This window comes from Leptonychotes weddellii, chromosome 4 (genome assembly GCF_054177405.1).
Source record: "Leptonychotes weddellii isolate Sample4059 chromosome 4, ASM5417740v2, whole genome shotgun sequence".
In the NCBI taxonomy this organism is placed as follows: domain Eukaryota; kingdom Metazoa; phylum Chordata; class Mammalia; order Carnivora; family Phocidae; genus Leptonychotes; species Leptonychotes weddellii.
The window spans coordinates 116,035,980-116,053,329 of record NC_138372.1 but is presented as its reverse complement, the minus strand read 5'-3'; the positions used below and the strand labels follow the sequence as shown (position 1 = coordinate 116,053,329).

General features: G+C 44.3%; 1 protein-coding gene across 1 annotated transcript; it reads left to right on the top strand.

Annotated features, from left to right (window-relative positions):
* The first annotated feature begins 13,674 nt into the window (after positions 1–13,674).
* Positions 13,675–16,550, top strand: MSC (musculin). The gene is made up of 2 exons (XM_006735553.3): positions 13,675–14,452; positions 15,342–16,550. The coding sequence occupies exons 1-2, from the start codon at positions 13,943–13,945 to the stop codon at positions 15,426–15,428; spliced, it is 597 nt and encodes a 198-aa protein (XP_006735616.1). The 5' UTR covers positions 13,675–13,942; the 3' UTR covers positions 15,429–16,550.
* Positions 16,551–17,350: the final 800 nt, after the last annotated feature.

The following is a 17,350-nucleotide window of genomic DNA, read 5'->3' as shown; positions in this document are numbered from 1 at the left end:
GTATTGAGGAGGGCACGTTCTGCATGGAGCACTGGGTGTTGTGCACGAACAATGAATCATGGAACACTTCATCTAGAACTAATGATGTAATGTATGGGGATTAACATAAGAATAAAAAAAAAAAAAAGAATAATTAACAATAATCCTTCACAAACTCTTTCAAAACACAGAAGAGAAGGGAATACTTCCTATCTCATTCTATGATGCCAGTATTATCCTGATACCAAAAACAGAGAAAGATATAACAAGGAAAAAAATCTCTTATGAATACACAAATATCCTCAGTAAAATATAGCAAACCAAATCCAGCAACATATAAAAAGGATAATGCATCACGATCAATTGGGATTTATTCCAAGAATGCAAGGTTGGCTTAAAATCCCAAGGTCAGTTAATGTAATATATCAATTGTCAATAGAATAAAGTATAAAAACCACCTGATCATCTCAATAGATGCAGAAAAAGCATTTTGCAAAATCCAACACCACTTAAACAAAAGCATTAAACAAACTAGGAATAGAAAGATACTTCCTTTTTTTCCCCCAAGTTTTGATTTAAATTTCATTTAGTTAACATACAGTGTAATATTAGTTTCAGGTGTAGAATCCAGTGATTCATCACTTACACACACCACCCAGTGCTCATCACAAGTGCCTCCTTAATACCCATCACCCATTTAACCCATCCCTTTGCATACCTCCCCTCCAGCAACCCTAAGTTTGTTCTGTATATTTAAGAGTCTGTTTTCTGGTTTGCCTCTCTCTCTCTCTTTTTTTCCCCTATGCTCATTTGTTTTGTTTCTTAAATTCTGCATATGAATTCAATGGGGGAAAGAACTGTTTTTTCAACAAATGGTGCTGGGATAAGTGGATATCCACATGCCAAAAAAAAAAAAAAAAGTTACCTTACCTCACACCATACACAAAAAATAACTGAAAATCAACCACATAAAAGCTAAAACTATTTACCCCCGGGTTTTCTTCTAAGAAGAAATCTTTGTGACCACAGATTAGACAAACATTTCTTAGACATGATACTCAAAGCCCAAACAACCAAAGAAAAAACAGATAATTAGACATTGTCAAAATTAAAAACTCTTGTGCTTTAAAGGACACTGTCACATGAAAAGACAACCCACAGAATGGGAGAAAATATTTGCAAATCATATATTTATCCAGAATAAATAAAGTACACTTATAACTCAATAAGAAGACCAACAATCCAATTTAAAAATGGACAAAGAACTTTAATAGATATTTCTCCAAAGAAGATACACAGATGGCCAACAAGTACATAAGAAGATGCTGAACATCACTAGTCATTAGGGAAATGCAAATCAAAACCACAATGAGACATCACTTCACACCCACTAGGATGAATATAATCAAAACAAAAACCAGTAAAATGTATTGGTGAGGATGTAGAGAAATTGGAAACTTTCTATATTGCTTCTGTAAATATAAAATGGTAGAGCTGCTTTGGAATACAAGGTGATAGATTCTCAAATAGTTAAATACAGACTTACTATATGACTCAGCATTTCCACTTCTCGATATATACCCGAGAAACTTGAAAACATACGTTCATACAAAGCCTTGTACAAAAATATTCGTAGCATCATTATTCCATTATTCCTAGCAAGAAAATGGAAACAAACAAAATGTCCATCAATTGATGAATGTACAAACAAAATGTGGTATGTAAAAACAGTGGAACATTGTCTAACCATATAAAAATAAAGTACTATTATATGCTAAAACATGGATAAACCTTGAAAAACATCATACTTAGTGAAATAAACTAGGCACAAATACGTGTGGCTTATAATATGGATGACTTATAAATGCAATTACGTCCAGAATAGGCAAATACACAGAGACAGAAAGATTAGTGATTTCTAGGATGTAGGGAGTGACTGATAATTGTTATGGGATTTCATTTTGGGATGATAAAAATGTTTGGGAAATACATAATGGTAATGTTTGCAAAACCTTGTGAATTTACTAAAAATCACTGAATTGCATATTTGTAAAGAGTGAATTTTGTGGTATGAGAATTATAATTCTATTAAAAGAAAAGATTCAGTGGTTATATCCATCCAAGCAATGTGAAGAAAAATTTCTAATTAAAATTTATATTTTTCAACCAAGTTGCATAATAATATTAAAAGAAAATATGAAGCCAATGTGTTGATATTTTTACTTTGAACATTTTCCTCCCCGGCTAGACTAATTTTTCCATGACATCTAAAATAAGGACTAAATTTCAGGAACTATGAGATTCACTATCCCTTCATAATTTATTCCGAATTTAAGCACAGAATGCCTAGCATATTATCCAGCTTACTAAATTTTCTAGCATTAACATTCTTTGTCCAAGAGCAGTATATGCAAAGTAGGCCAGTAGGCTAGAGATGGAGGGAAGAAGTGGAGTTCAAGTCTGAAGGCAGTCTCCTGGCAAAACTCACTCTTCCTCTGGGGAGGTCAGTCTTTTTCTATTAATACAGTCAACTGATTGGATAAGGCCCACTCACATTACAGAGAATAATCTGTTTTAGTCAAAATCTACTGATTTAAATGCTAAGCTCATCTAAAAAAAAAAAAAAAAACTTCATAAAAACATCTAGAATAACGTTTGACCAAATATCTGCATATTGTGGCATAGCCAAACTGACACATAAAATTTAACCATCATGGGCATGATATGATAACAAGAATGCTAGACTCTTATTCTGGAATTCTGAGTTCCCCTTCAACTATCTCTGTTATTCTCAGCAAGGGACTTTGCCTCTCTAAACCTCAATACCTTTATTGTAAAATGTGAGGAGATACTGAAATTTAGTATGCAGAATAAGAAAATACGGGTTGTGGGGGGCCAATCTGACCTACCTCATCTTTTCCCCCCTTAAACTGTACATCACATGCCAGTGAGTGCCCTATGGCTAATACAGAGAAATCAGAGACAGTATTGATTTAAAATACCCAGTATTTGCTATGATCTACATGGCTGTGGGATATATTGAAAGAAATCTACTAATACTTTCAGGTAACCTAAATTCTGAATAATAGTTTGTGTTTGTATATGTATGTATGTGGGCATTTATATATTTTTGCCTTTTACATAGATAACGCACAATGGAAAAATATAAGAAATATATAGATTATTTCACATTGTACTCTGTCAATGACACCCTCAAAACTTGTGCAACAGAGTGTTACTGCATCTTTGAAAATCCTTCCCTCTTCACTTAACCTCAAAGAAAAAGAAATTATAAGTATGTCTTCATTTTGTCTCTCTCTTGCATATCATGCATCTCCAACTATAGAAGCTTCATCTAAATGTCTGTGAGTGTCTCCCCTAAAAACCATGTTCCTAAATTGCCTCTCTACCTCATCAAAACCTAATGAACCTATTAATGGTTCATTCTTGCAAGTTCTTGCTACCAAGGATGTAAACAGGCAATCTTGTTATCAAGATTCAATTATTTCTAAGTGAAAACCACCATGTACCAACCACTATGCTGGATTACTTCAGTTGTTAATGGGTATAAATGCTCATCAGTCAACCTCATCAGGGCTCTTAACACTCCCTTGAAATAATTTTCCTTACACCTAGTTAGACCCTTGTTGTAGTCTCTAAAATGGTTACTTCTCACATTACTCACTTTTGTTCATCTGGATACCTCATGCCTACTCACCTATTTGAAGTTAATAACCTGAATTTATACTCTACTGAGAAGACAGAGACCATCAGGAACTAACCTCTTAAACTTCCCATTACAAACTTCTACTGATCTACAGTAGCATCCCAATTATTTTTTTAAAGATTTGTTTATTTATTTGAGAGAGAGAGAGAGAGCGTGTGTGTGGGGTAGTAAGACAGAGGGAGAGGGGGAGAGAGTCCCAAGTAGACTCTGCACTGAGCATGGAGCCACACGTGGGGCTGGATCCCACGACCCCAAGATCATGACCTGAGACGAAACCAAGAGTCTGAAGCCAACTGACTGCACCGCCCAGGCATCCCAATCCCATATTATTTTCATCTCATTTTAGGCAGAGAGGCGTATTTCTTGTTTTTCAAAGCCAACCCCTGCCCCCATTCTTTCCACCTCCTCTGGGAACTTGGCCCATCACCATTCCCTTCTGTTTCTCATATTTTTTTTTAGTATCTTTAATCTCTTCCTCAAAATACAACCATACTTAAGCAACTCTTATCCTTAAAAACAAAAGGTGGGGGGTGAGAGGGATGGGATGGCTGGGTGATAGACACTGGGGAGGGTATGTGCTATGGTGAGCACTGTGAATTGTGTAAGACTATTGAATCATAGACCTATACCTCTGAAACAAATAATACATTATATGTTTAAAAAAAAAAAAAGGAAGAAGATAGCAGGAGGGGAAGAATGAAGGGAGGGAAATTGGAGGGGGAGATGAACCATGAGAGACTATGGACTCTGAAAAACAAACAGGGTTCTAGAGGAGAGGGGAGTGGGGGGATGGGTTGACCTGGTGATGGGTATTAAGGAGGGCACATTCTGCATGGAGCACTGTGTGTTATACGCAAACAATGAATCATGGAATGCTACATCAAAAACTAATGATGTAATGTATGGTGATTAACATAACATAATAATAAAATAAATAAATATGTAATGTAAGTAAAAAAAAAACAAAAGGAAAATAGTTTCATCTAAGATGTAACTCCAAAAGCTTCCACTTGCCGCCAAAATAGTTAAGACTTACCCTTCCACCTGAAACAACCACAAAACAAACAAAAAATAAGAAACAGAAGTTCTCAAAACATTGGTATGAGGTACTGAAGGTCAGTGGACCCTAAGAGATGGGAAACAAATAAAGCAAGCCCTAAAATTGTGGTGGTTGCCCTAGCTACCACCATGACAGAGGACTGGAGGCTGAGGAGCAGAAAGGGAGAACCCAGGCAGAGTCCCTGAATGCAGACAGAGCTGGGACTGCAGAGAACAAGGCAGCTAGAATTCACAGAACAGAGTACCAGGAAGAAGGGCGCCTGGGTGGCTCAGTCAGTTAAGTGTCTGCCTTCGGCTCAGGCCATGATCCCACAGTCCTGGGATCGGGTCCCACATCGATCTCCCTGCTCAGAGGGGAGTCTACTTCTCCCTCTACCCTTCCCCCCTGCTCATGATCGCTTTCTCTCTCTCTCTCAAGTAAATAAGTAAATCTTAAAAAAAAGAGAGAGAGAGAAAGAAGGGGCCACCCAGGGAGAGAACGTAGAGACCTGCAGAGGGTCCCCCTGGAAGAGTCAGCTGATCGGCAAGAGTGTATGAGGAAACAACCAGAGGCTGAAGGAAGAACCACCAAAAAAGATTAAAGGGAGCAGTGCCAGGTCCTCACACAGGGCCAGGAACAAGACCTGCTCCAGCCAGACAGGAAAATCTCAGAGTTCACAGGGCATTGGGTTGAGTGCTCATAAGACTCCTGCCCCAGTAGGGGGAATGATTAGCCCTAGAATGAACACTGCTCTGATTCCTCTACCAATCTCAAAAGGAAGACCAAAAAGGAGTACACCATTTCCAAGTAACTTAACTGAATCCCAGAACAAAGACGGACAGTATTTAATAGGAATACAAAGATATCCAGCACCCAACAGGCAAAATTTACCATGTCTGGCATCCAAACCAAAGTTACCAGGCATGTGAAGAAGCAGAAAAATGTGACCCATAATTAAGAAACAAAAACAGGTGAAAACGAGCCAGTCACAGAGCCAACATGCTGGCTGCGCCTGCTTCCCCTTGCCTCCTTAGAGGCTGCATCCACCAAGATGGAGACCTGCTCCAGCATCCAAATTTAAGTAGAGACCCAGGATAGTCATCCTCCTCACATGGGACAGTTATGTTCTTCTTAATCTGCAGAGGTACTCAACTCTGGGATACTCCTGCCTGGAGGAGACTCTGAAGAACTGCCGGGAGCTTCAACCCTACTCAACATTCGGTCTCTGTTCCAGTCCTGGCCCACACAGATATTTGTCTTGCTTGTGAACACGGCTACGTCTTTCTAGTCTTCTATTTTTGCATCTTACCTCTTATGACCACATGTTTGGAGCACAAAGGAAACTTCAAAATGTGATCTTACCAAACCATCTCAACTGGAAGTCCTCACCCATTCTGTCCTGAAACGCCTCCCCTGCTTTCAGTGATGCTACTCTCTTTTGGTTTTCCTCTCACCTCTCCGATTACTGTCTTCCGTTCTCGGAATCCTCCTTCTCTGCTCACCCATTAAACTTTAAAGGGCTCCCTTCTCTCCTTAGTCTACGATAAAAAGTTTAATCTGAGGTTTTGAAGGTCTGTGATCCCCTGAAAGTTTATAAAAATTCTCATTTTTTTTTTCAATCAGGAATAAAAGTTACAAATGGTATTTAAAGCTAGATGTCATTTTTATAAGAAGAAATCCTGTTGCTGGGATGTTTATAACAAATGTAATTCTTCAGTTATTTAGAATTAGCCCTGGGGTTGTGGCAAGTATAGTATACGAAAAGTAGATATATAAGCTACATTTGAAAACAGGAAATATTCCTTAGAAGTTCACTCAGTTAATGAGAAATGTAATTGGGTCTCCTCTGTAAGTGTTGATAGCAGGGTAGAGTACATAGGAATAAACTGAGTTGGTTAAATGAAGGGCAAATTATGGGTTGTGTGCACCTCCCATTAATTATCGGTGAAAGCTGAACTGTGTTCATGTGTTTGTGAAGGTTTTCAACCATCACATATTTTTTTTTTAAAGATTTTATTTATTTATTTGAGAGAGAGAATGAGAGAGAGAGAGCACATGAGAGGGGGGAGGGTCAGAGGCAGAAGCAGGCTCCCTGCTGAGCAGGGAGCCCGATGCGGGACTCGATCCCAGGACTCCAGGATCATGACCTGAGCCGAAGGCAGTCGCTTAACCAACTGAGCCACCCAGGCGCCCTCAACCATCACATATTTAAGTAGTGCCCTTCAGAAGCTGCTCAACACTGGGGATGCCCAGATGAACAAGACAGTCTGCCTCCACTGAGTTTACAGTTTGGTCTTTCATTCTCTTTTTAATTCTGTCTTCCCTAAAGGAAGTTGCCTGAATGTGGCAGTCTAAGAAGGAACGGGGGCAGGGTGATGAAACAAGGCAGGAGGGTACCTTACATTGTTCTGTTTCCAACATCTTCAGGGAGTTCTGCTTGAGAATCAAACCTAAAGAATGCAGCAGGGTGGGTTTTTCCCCAGCAAGCTAATTGGCTCATTATCCTTGCTAATTGGGCAGAGCAGCACAAATAAGCCAAGGGGGGTAAAAATCAAGAAAAAGTGGTCCCATTTCCTAAAACCTTCCTGTTTTCTGATCATTTATGAGAGCTCATTTTAGAATTGGAAGTCAGAGGCGCTTGGGGCTTAGGGAAACAAAGTTTGTATGTAAATAAGCCAGGTCCCTCTTTTACAGAAGAATTGATTAAGGGACTGGTTGACAAAACGTACAGAATCCCTGCTCTCTGACACCACAAAGTATCTATTACATGAGAACTTCCTTCTGGCGCCAGGGGGCATTTAGTTTTTACTTGGGTGTTCTATAGGGGATGAGGCACGGGGGTGGGGGCGGGAGTGGAAGGTGGGAGGGTTACGAAAATGAAAGCAACCTGAGTAGGGGGATAACTCTATTGGGAGAGGGGCTATGAAAAAAAAAATGGGACGCTAGGAGAGAGGATGGGGACGATATATGTGCTGCCAAAGAGAGAACGAAGATGGGGAAAATAACATTATAACTAACCTTGAACAATGGTCTACAGTTTCCAGGGGTCCCTGAACACTGGGCAGTCTCTGGGAAGTGGGCTATACATAGAGAAACAACTCCGAGAAGGTGAGCAAGCAAGCAGCCCAAGGCCACTCAGCTGATGGATGCAGAAATCTAATGTCCACGGCAAAGGGGGGCTCTTTCTAGTACAAGCCACATGGCAGGATGTTATTCTCCCCTCGGCTAACTCCACAATTAACAAGGCTTGGGACCACATACTGGAGACCAGAGCTGTGTGCTACATTTCAAGTGATGTTTTGGTAATGGAATATTTTCACACTTCCAAAGTACTGCCGATAAACACAAAAAGAAAAATCTGGCACACAAGTTTCTTAGCTTCTGCCCAAAAGTGAAAGGCCGTCTCAAGGGTTTTTTGTTTTTTTTTTAAATAAGATTGCTCTCAGACTAGTTCATCCCTCAGCATGCTCCAAATCAGTGAGGCCCAGGGACTCTGCAAACAGAACTCATTCTTTGGAGGACTTCACCACAGGGCTTTTTCTCCGAGGCTGGTGTGGCTTTACTCTGCTAATGGGGCAAAGTCATTAGCAGGAGATACACAGCGTTCCGTTGGCGGAGGAATTTACCCTTTGGTGTTGGCTACCTAGAATCCACAGATACTGCTTTCAAAAAAAAAAAATCTTTTCCCAAAGCCACGTGCATTTTTATCTGTCAAAACAATCAATGAGGATTATTTTTCTTCCCTCCTGAATGGCAGAGAAAATCGGGTCTCTGAATCTTATCACCTTCCTCCTCCCCTTTTTCATTCTTAACCCCGACTTTTCTACCATGAGCATCCGCAAACCTGAGGTGTCCAGGCAGTGGCCTCTCTACACGCTAAGGCCTCTTGGGGTTCCAAGGGGGCAAAACAGCAGCGGAGGACTGATCGTGACGAGGCTAACAGAGAACTTCTGCCGCCCATTCCGAATGTTCCCACAGGCGCCTGACCACGTAGCTGGCGGCGTCCAAGTGCCAGGCGCTCCTTTCCTTCCCGGGTTGGGAGTGTGGGGACATCCCGGACGACCGGGGACAGAGGCTGCAGAGGACCTGCAGCTGGGCCCGTGGCTTCGTATAGTCGAAGAAAGAAAAGCCAGGGCCTGCCGTGAGTGAGGGTGACCTGACCTGCCTCCAATTGACCGGCCTCCCCCACGTGACCTGCCTGCCACGTGACTCGCGCACCAACTTCCGAGCTCTTTCAGCTCCCTGGTCTAGGCGTCCTGCTTCTTAAGTACTGCTGCTCAGAAAGGCTAACGAACTAGGCCATGGAGCTCGGGGTGATGTCTCCAGGGTGTCCATTCCGCCTGAGGAATCAAGCCCAACCCTTCTCCAGGGCTAAGGCTTCCGTTACAAAGTGGGGCAGAAATCCCAACCAGAAGTTTCTCAGCGTGTTCTAGGGCTGGCTGGATGAGATGAGGTTGAGTACACGCGGTGAGGTGCCGGGAAGATGAGAGGGATGGGGGCGCATACCTAACGTCACGTGTGCTCCCCGCATTACCATGTTTTTTTCCCATGTGTTTTCTGAGTGGGCAGGAGTTGGTCTCACCAACACCTGCCACGGTGAACAGTAGACACTCAATGTATAGTTACATAGTTAATCCCTGACATTTTCCAAAAGAAAATAATGTGAGCTACATATGTAATCCTAAATTTTTAGGAGCTGCATTATAAAAATAAAAAGAAGTGGCTGAAACTAATTTTAATAACATTTCTTTTAACCCAGTATATCCAAAATGTTATCATCGTTTGACATAATTTTTAAAACATACTAATGAGATATTTTACATTCTCTTATTCATGTTGTCTCCAGTATCTGGTGCATATTAAACACTACTGTAGATGACTAGCCACACTTCAAGTTATTGATAGCCTTATGTGGCTAGTGGCTTCCAGAGTGGCCAGTTGGAGACTCTTTGTTTTTCTAGATCAGATGTATGGGCAATTTCTTCAGCCAACCAGATAGCTCAGAATATCAGGAGATTTTAGGAAGATACCACCCAGAAAGTCACGTGGGGAGGGCTCTATCCATTCAAATGCATTCCCACAACAATCATTTCTTAAGCATTTACTTAGTAATGTTTTGGCTTGGTGTTCACAGAAGGTGGTTGCAACCCCTGCTCTCCCTAAACCCTAAACCCACCTGACCTGCCCAGCTTCAGACTTCCTCACCTAGTATTTACCAAAGAGTCTGAAGGGGCAGTAGCCATAAATGGTCTATTTTCTATGGTCTGTAATTATTAACCCACCTCATTCTACCTTTTTAGAAAACCTGTTTTATATTTTTAATATTATAAAATATTTCAAATATTTAAATATTGCATTTTAAAATATTTTAATATATTAAGTGCCTTTTCTGTGTTACATCTGAGTGTGCTTTCACATACACTGCAATCTCATTTAATCCTTTCAATAACTCTGATTTTGGAATTTTCTACCAGTTTTCAAATAGGGAAAGTGAGGATTGGAGAAGTGCTATGACTTTATGGTAAGAGAACTTGGAGAAAGAAAAGGTTTCTAATGCAGGCTGATCCATTTTCCCTCAGTGAGGTCTCTTACAAGATCTATGGGAAATGTCAGGTGATGGGATTATGTACTTCAAACCGTAGAAGTTTTCAGTTAAAGCAAAATGAAACATCCTGGTGCCATCTAAAACCCAGAACAAGTCCTGGGGTACAAAACCTGGGTCAACTCCTGACCTGATACTTATTAGATGTGTGATTTTGGGCAAAAAAAAATTCATAGTAATAAAAATAACTAGCATTTATTGATCTTCTTCCATGTATGGGGCTCTGGCCCAGGTAATTACTCATATACATCCTCTTCCTTATGAGACAGATAGCTCATTTTATAGATCAGGAATCTGGGCCTTGGAAAAAGTAAATTGCCAAAGGTCATACAGCCAATAAGCAGGAAGACCAGGATTATAAGACATTATTAAATGTATTAATGTTTATTTTATAATATAACTTTAAGCCAACCCACTCCCTATCGCATACTTAAAAAGCACATCTTAAAGAGCTTCAAGACCATTAATGGATACCATAAACAACTACAAATCTAAAAGCATGGACAGATAGGAACTGTTTTCAATATGCTTTTTTTTTAAAAAAATACAAAAATAAAGCCTTTATCATTCATTTGCAATGTATGCTCACTTGCCAAAACAATTAAAACAGCCGAGCTCTCAGAAGAGATAATTATGCTTGCACAGTTCAGCTCATGGGGCTGTTGCATTGAGAGAGAAGGAAAAGTAAAAGCATGTTCAAAGTGTAAAGAGGTGACAAATGTCAGATACTGCAAACATGTTTAAAGCAAACTGCAGTTATATATCTAATATAAAATGTATTTGATGATACACTCTAATCTTTATTGGGAGTCTGCAACTTGAAAAAGAAGAGTAAAAGAATAAAAATATAACTAGAAAGAAATGGAGGGAAAGGAAAGATGAAAGAAAGATAAAAGAAAATAGTGAAGAGAGCTGTCTTTCTTGAAAGAGAACAGAGGGAGGGAAGAAGGAAGAGAGATACTGAGGAAGGAAAAAATGGAAAGAAGGAAAAATAGAGCATTAAAAAAAAGAACATAAAAGAAAAAGGGAAGGAAAAAGCTATGAAAAAAAAAAAAGCATGAGCTGTTGCGGTCAGTCAGTTCCTTCAAGAAAAAGAAACTGGCCATGACCCGCTTAGTGTTGAGGCTGGGTACAGTTTTTTTGTGACTGTTTAGAGAAAATCTAGCACTTTCCCCACCATTAATCTTTTCTAAAGAACGACTTTGTTCTGCACCTGTATAAACAATCCGGATTTTTAAAACCTGTATGCCTGCCTCTAATGTGTGAGACTATGTATTTATACTGATAGATTCAAGTCATCAATAGGTGATGCAGAAAGCTAGCCTGAAATCTCCTTTTTACATCTTTCTGCTCCCCCTTCTCACTTTTTTCTCCTCCTTCGCCAGCCTGGTACACCTAAAGTCAAGTTCGAGTTCAAGCACTCCTATAAAGAACTCTACATTCTGCCCAATACTCCCTGCATTTTCCCAACCCAGAGAGAACTGAAAGTGAGCAATACTTTTACTCAACTGATCCCAAAAGGAGCCCCTCCCCCATCCCTCAACAAAAGGACAAAATATACAGGAAGAAAACCTCTGCAAATGAGGGTGACAAGGAGGGGTTGTGTGAAACATCCCCCATGAGGGCGGCCTGGCCTGGGAGACGAAGGTGGAACGCTGCCTGAGTGATGAAGTCAGCCCCCGCCAGCCACCTGTTGCGGCCCTTCAGGCACGAAGCCGGGAGTATTTGTTCTGCTGAGGAGCTGGTGGGAGGAAGCCGGCCCAGTGGCTTCTGCCCACTCTGTCCTGGGCTGACTGCAGATTTGTTTCCTTGCACTTTTGCTCGGTTTGGGAACCTATGCACTTTTAGGGAAAGGACGAGTAAACACTTAAGTCGGGTGTGAAGATTCAGTTTCCTCATTGTAAAATGGAAGGATCACACCCCAACCTCATGGTGATTGATTATTTTGTTGTTTTCTTTTTTTTTTTTTTAAGATTTTGTTTATTTATTTGACAGAGAGAGACACAGTGAGAGAGGGAACACAAGCAGGGGGAGTGGGAGAGGGAGAAGCAGGCTTCCCGCGGAGCAGGGAGCCTGATGCGGGGCTCAACCCCAGGACCCTGGGATCATGACCTGAGCCGAAGGCAGACGCTTAACCGACTGAGCCACCCAGGCGCCCCTGTTGTTTTCTTTTAATTCCTCAGTGGGCAGTCATATGGTGCCTAGCCCAGTGACTGGCACATAACAGGCGCTCAGTAGCTGGGCATTGGTGTCTGCCTCCAAAGTGAAGTACCCATCCCCAGACCACATAATTGCAAAGATCCTTTGAGTTAGAAAATGAGACTGCAGTTTGGTTTTGTTTCCTTTGCGAGGGGGGGTTTGTATTTGGTTGGCATAGGACACCGTAATTCTGGATGCTGTTTTGTCGTTTTTAGTTTGGAAGACTGTGCTGAGTTAGCATTCTGCATCCAGGAGTGTGCTCTTCAATACACAATCTAAAATAGTAATCCATTCCCTAGACTATAACTCAAAGAATTGGGGCAAGATCCTCTATCGAATGCATTGTGGTATTAAAAACAAAATCGAGCACGAAATTCTCAAGACAGTGGTAAATAGCAAATATAACAGCTTGTGGTGTGTGGCGCGGGAGGCGTGTAGCGACTGGAATATCGAGGGGCTGGGAAGGTTAAATACGGACTTCCACGCCATATTCTACTTACCAGCCTGGTGATTTGGGATCCTTAAGTATCTATCCCTGCGGCTTAGCTTGAAGTTCTGCAAAGTGGAGATAACATTTAAGTCACAGATGTTGTTTGAAAATGGAACGAACCAAGGTAGTAAAAGTGTTTTGTAAATCATAAAGCCATGTTATAGGAAAAGGAGGAAGAGGAAAATAGGAGGTTAGTTAACTGTTGCGGATTGCTCGGAGTTGTTTGCTTGTTTTGCTTTCACGCTTTTGTCGGGCAAGCCTTGGGTAGGCAGTCATACATTATGCGTTATGAACTTGGGAAATAGAGTTCCGCTGAAAAGACTGAGAGAGAAGCAGAGGTCGCGATCCTGGGGTTTCTAAGTGTCTGGCAATCTTCGCCCTCGCTAAGACTAGTTGGGGGTGGAAGTAGAGTGGGTACAAGGTCCCCTCCTTCACTCTCTCGACGCACACTTCTCTCTCACTGACGATCTGAGGGTCCGACGGACCTGCGGCCCCAAATCTCAGTGGGCAGAGACTTCCCCTTCCCCGCCCCCACCAACAGATCCTGAGTGCAGAAAAACGGTTCCCACCCCTTCCACGCCCCCGCCCCACCTCTTGCCCCCCTTTCCAACCCCCTCTTCTTTGCCCGGGTGGTTTGTTCCGAGGAGTACAAATAAATAGTGCTGTCAAAAGGCGCAGCTCGCGGTAGTGCGCGCGGAGCCTGGGCGGGGGAGCCCACTTCTCGGCCGCGCTCTCCCGGGTCAGCGGCAGGGCTCGCTCCCGCGGCCCCGCGCTTCCTGCCCGGGTCTCGAGTCTTCTTCGGAGTTCTGCCCGGCCCCCGCCTCCGCCAGAGGGAGCGGAAGGCCGAGACCGCTAGGCTGGCCTGCGGGAGGAAGGCGGGCGCGCGTGGGCGTGGGGGACGTAGTGATGTCCACCGGCTCGGTGAGCGACCCCGAGGAGATGGAGCTGCGGGGGCTGCAGCGGGGGTACTCGGTCCCTGCTTCTAAGAGGCCGCCCCTCCGCGGCGCCGAGGGCAGCTACGTCTCGCCCAGTGACAACTCATCGGCCGACGAGGAAGACCCCGATGGCGAGGAAGAGCGGTGTGCGCTGGGCTCGGCCGGCGGCGCCGAAGGCTGCAAGAGGAAGCGGCCGCGAGTGGCTGGGGGCGGCGGCGGCAAGAAGCCCCTCCCGCCCAAGGGCTCGGCCGCCGACTGCAAGCAGTCGCAGCGCAATGCCGCCAACGCCCGCGAGCGCGCCCGGATGCGCGTGCTGAGCAAAGCCTTCTCCAGGCTCAAGACCAGCCTGCCTTGGGTGCCCCCCGACACTAAGCTTTCGAAGCTGGATACGCTCCGGCTGGCTTCCAGTTACATCGCGCACCTGCGGCAGCTGCTACAGGAGGACCGCTATGAGAACGGCTACGTCCACCCGGTGAACTTGGTAGGGGCACCGCACGGGGGGCCCGGGGCTAGCGGCTGGGAAATGCTCAGAGAGCTCCCGAGCACCAGGCAGAGTCAGCCCGCGGGGAAGAACCTGAAAGGGGGGTTCTGGAATGGGTGGTGAGGAGTCCAGTTTAATTTCTCCCAACCAGGGGAGGGGCCAAGCCACATTCTTGGAGAAGAACCTTCCACCCTTCGGTGTTTCTTCATTCTGATCATTGTACCTGGTACTTTGCCCCGTGGCAGCTCTTTGGCTAACATCCTACGTCCGGCGTGAATCTGGGTTCCATCTGCATCCACTGCCCGGTTGCAGATTGAATGGCAAAATCTCTCTTGCCCAAATTTTCCAACTAAGAGTCTGACCTGTTCGATTTAACAAGCCCTACTTTCTGAAAGGAAAGAGGGAAGGCCGAGCTCTATTTAAAAGCCTTTGGATTTTTAAAAAAGTTCTTGCAGAATATGAGAGGTTTCCCCAAAAGGGATTTGTCTGGAAAGTCCCTCTCCGACCTGCCAACTTTCCCGGCTTGAGAAAGAACCTATTCCAGTTCCTACTCAGAGTGGAGGGCTGAGTGTCTGTGTGTGCGTGTGTGTGCGCGTGTTGGGGGAAGGGAATTAAACAGACAAAATCCCAAACTTAAGCAAGTTTCACCGAATCATCCTGAGGGCAAAGACCACGAGGAAGCATGGACAGACGTCTCATGTCTCACGCAATCAAATCCAGTAAAATTAAAAACCTAATTTAGAGAGAAGACACCCAAATTCCCAGAACACTGATAAAATCTGAGCTACTAAAAGCCAGGGATATTCCAGGGATATTCACTTAGGAGAACGGTTTCTGTTTGAGACAGTACTTTCTCCTCCAGTATCTGACGCTCTTTTTGATTTTACAGACATGGCCATTCGTGGTCTCAGGACGACCCGACTCCGACACCAAAGAAGTTTCCGCCTCCAACAGATTATGTGGGACCACCGCTTAGATCGAACTCACTTGCTGGGATTATTGTTGAAGCGCCTGTGTTTGGGGGCCACGGAGAGAAAGGAGCGTGAGAACCCCCAGAGAATGGAGGGAAGTTCCATCGGATTCTCCTAAATTCTCCTAGGCAGCCTCCCACCGGAACTGTGAACACGACACGTGGCGGGTGTTGGGGACAGAGCCCGAAGGGTTGGCCGCCTGGCTGTCATCGCAGGACGCCTAGGGCTGCCGGCTGCTGCGGATCCCAGCGACGACAATTTGCTTCTCCAAAAAGAGTTTCCTTCTGTCTCTGCAGCGCGAAACCAGATTCAACCTCGGACTTTAGCAGTGTAGACTAACCCAGCGCCAGACCGCCTAGGAGTTAGTTTCCCGACTGAGTCAGATCTCTGTATATGATGGCACAGCTCTGCACCGCACAGGCATGTTACGGTTAGGCAATGGTTAGAACGTGCTCTGGATGATTGGCTTTAAAGACAGCAGTCTTCACGCGAGACCAACATCGGGGCATGTTTTTAAGTTGCAAAGAGAGCAGAGTGGCATACCTGGGCCAGGTTTGTACCCCACAGGGCAGCAGCCTCCTAAAGGAAGGGGCATGTCCTCTCGGCACAGAGAGAGATGGAGGCACGCTTTCCCAGACCACCGGGCCCGGGGTTTGCCCGGAGCGCTCCGGGAGGTTCTGTCTCGTGGCCGCAGTCAAGCCCTTCACTCCTCCCAGGCTCCCGCCTCTTCCGAGCCGGGCTTCTGTCTACCCTCCTACCCACCTCCCGGTCTAGACAAGAGCCTCCCACCCCCGCACCCCCCACCCAACCAGGCTCGGGTCTTCTTCGGGCCTCCCTCTACTCCTTTCTCCCACACCTCCTTGCAACACCCCTCCTCCGGCTCCTGGCCATCCCCAGCTGGCCTCGGCATCCAAGCTCGGGTCGCCTGCTCCTCCAGTACAGCCTCCCAGGGCCCATGTTCTTCCTTGCTGGAGGAGTGCGCTGGGTGGTCCACTAAGGCGGCTGGGTACCTAGGAACCCCGCTCAGGGGAAATGCGCCGCTGTCTCTAGGCTGCACTACCACAGTAACTAGCAAATGTAAATAAATTTATTTTTGTATGAATAATAAAACGCATTGTGAAACCTGAGTGGCCCTGGGCGCTGTCAGAATGTGGTCTTTGTTGCCCTTTACCTAGTTTGGTACGGAAGTTCTTTTAAAGGTGCCTTCTTGGCCCGGGACTGGGATTGATTCTTTCTCGGCAGAATGGAGCTGATCCCATTTGGATCACTGCACTTAAAAGTGTAACTCTTATTACTTTCTATTATTCTGATTCTTCTGGAGGCCAGGGTTACTGGAAGGCAAGAACCCGAGGCTTAGGGGCTCCTGGGTGGCTCAGTCCTTAAGCGTCCGCTCAGGTCATGATCCTAGGGTCCTGGAATCGAGCCCCGCATCGGGCTCTCTGCTCAGCGGGAAGCCTGCTTCTCCCTCTCACACTCCCCCTGCTTGTGTTCCCTCTCTCGCTGTGTGTCTCTCTGTCAAATAAATAAATAAAATATAAAAAAAAAAAAAAGAAAAAGAACCCGAGGCTTAGTGCGCCTGAAGAGTGTTTTGGGGCTAGGGCCAGGTTGAAAGGTGTACGCTCTACAAAGTAATATAGGTGCACATCTTATTTTACACACACACACACACACACACACACACACGATGCTTTCTCTGGCTTAAAGCACACTCCAGTCCTTAACAATTGCAAGTCATTCAGGAACCCCTACAGGCCACACACGGGAGTGGGGGGTGGGTCTCAGGTCCAATTGGCAGAATAAAATCATAATACAAGGCACCAAGTTGTGTTTCAGTTGAGCTTTTCTTTTTTTCAAATACTGTTTATATAGCGTTTTTAACGTACACCATCTCATTTTCCTTGTTATTTTTTTCCATTTTCACTAAAAT

Bases quoted from the DNA above. Each gene is read 5' to 3' on its own strand.
- MSC (XM_006735553.3), top strand. From the start codon at position 13,943: ATGTCCACCGGCTCGGTGAGCGACCCCGAGGAGATGGAGCTGCGGGGG. The intron at 14,453-15,341 runs GTAGGGGCACCG...TTGATTTTACAG, and splicing joins ACGTCCACCCGGTGAACTTG to ACATGGCCATTCGTGGTCTC.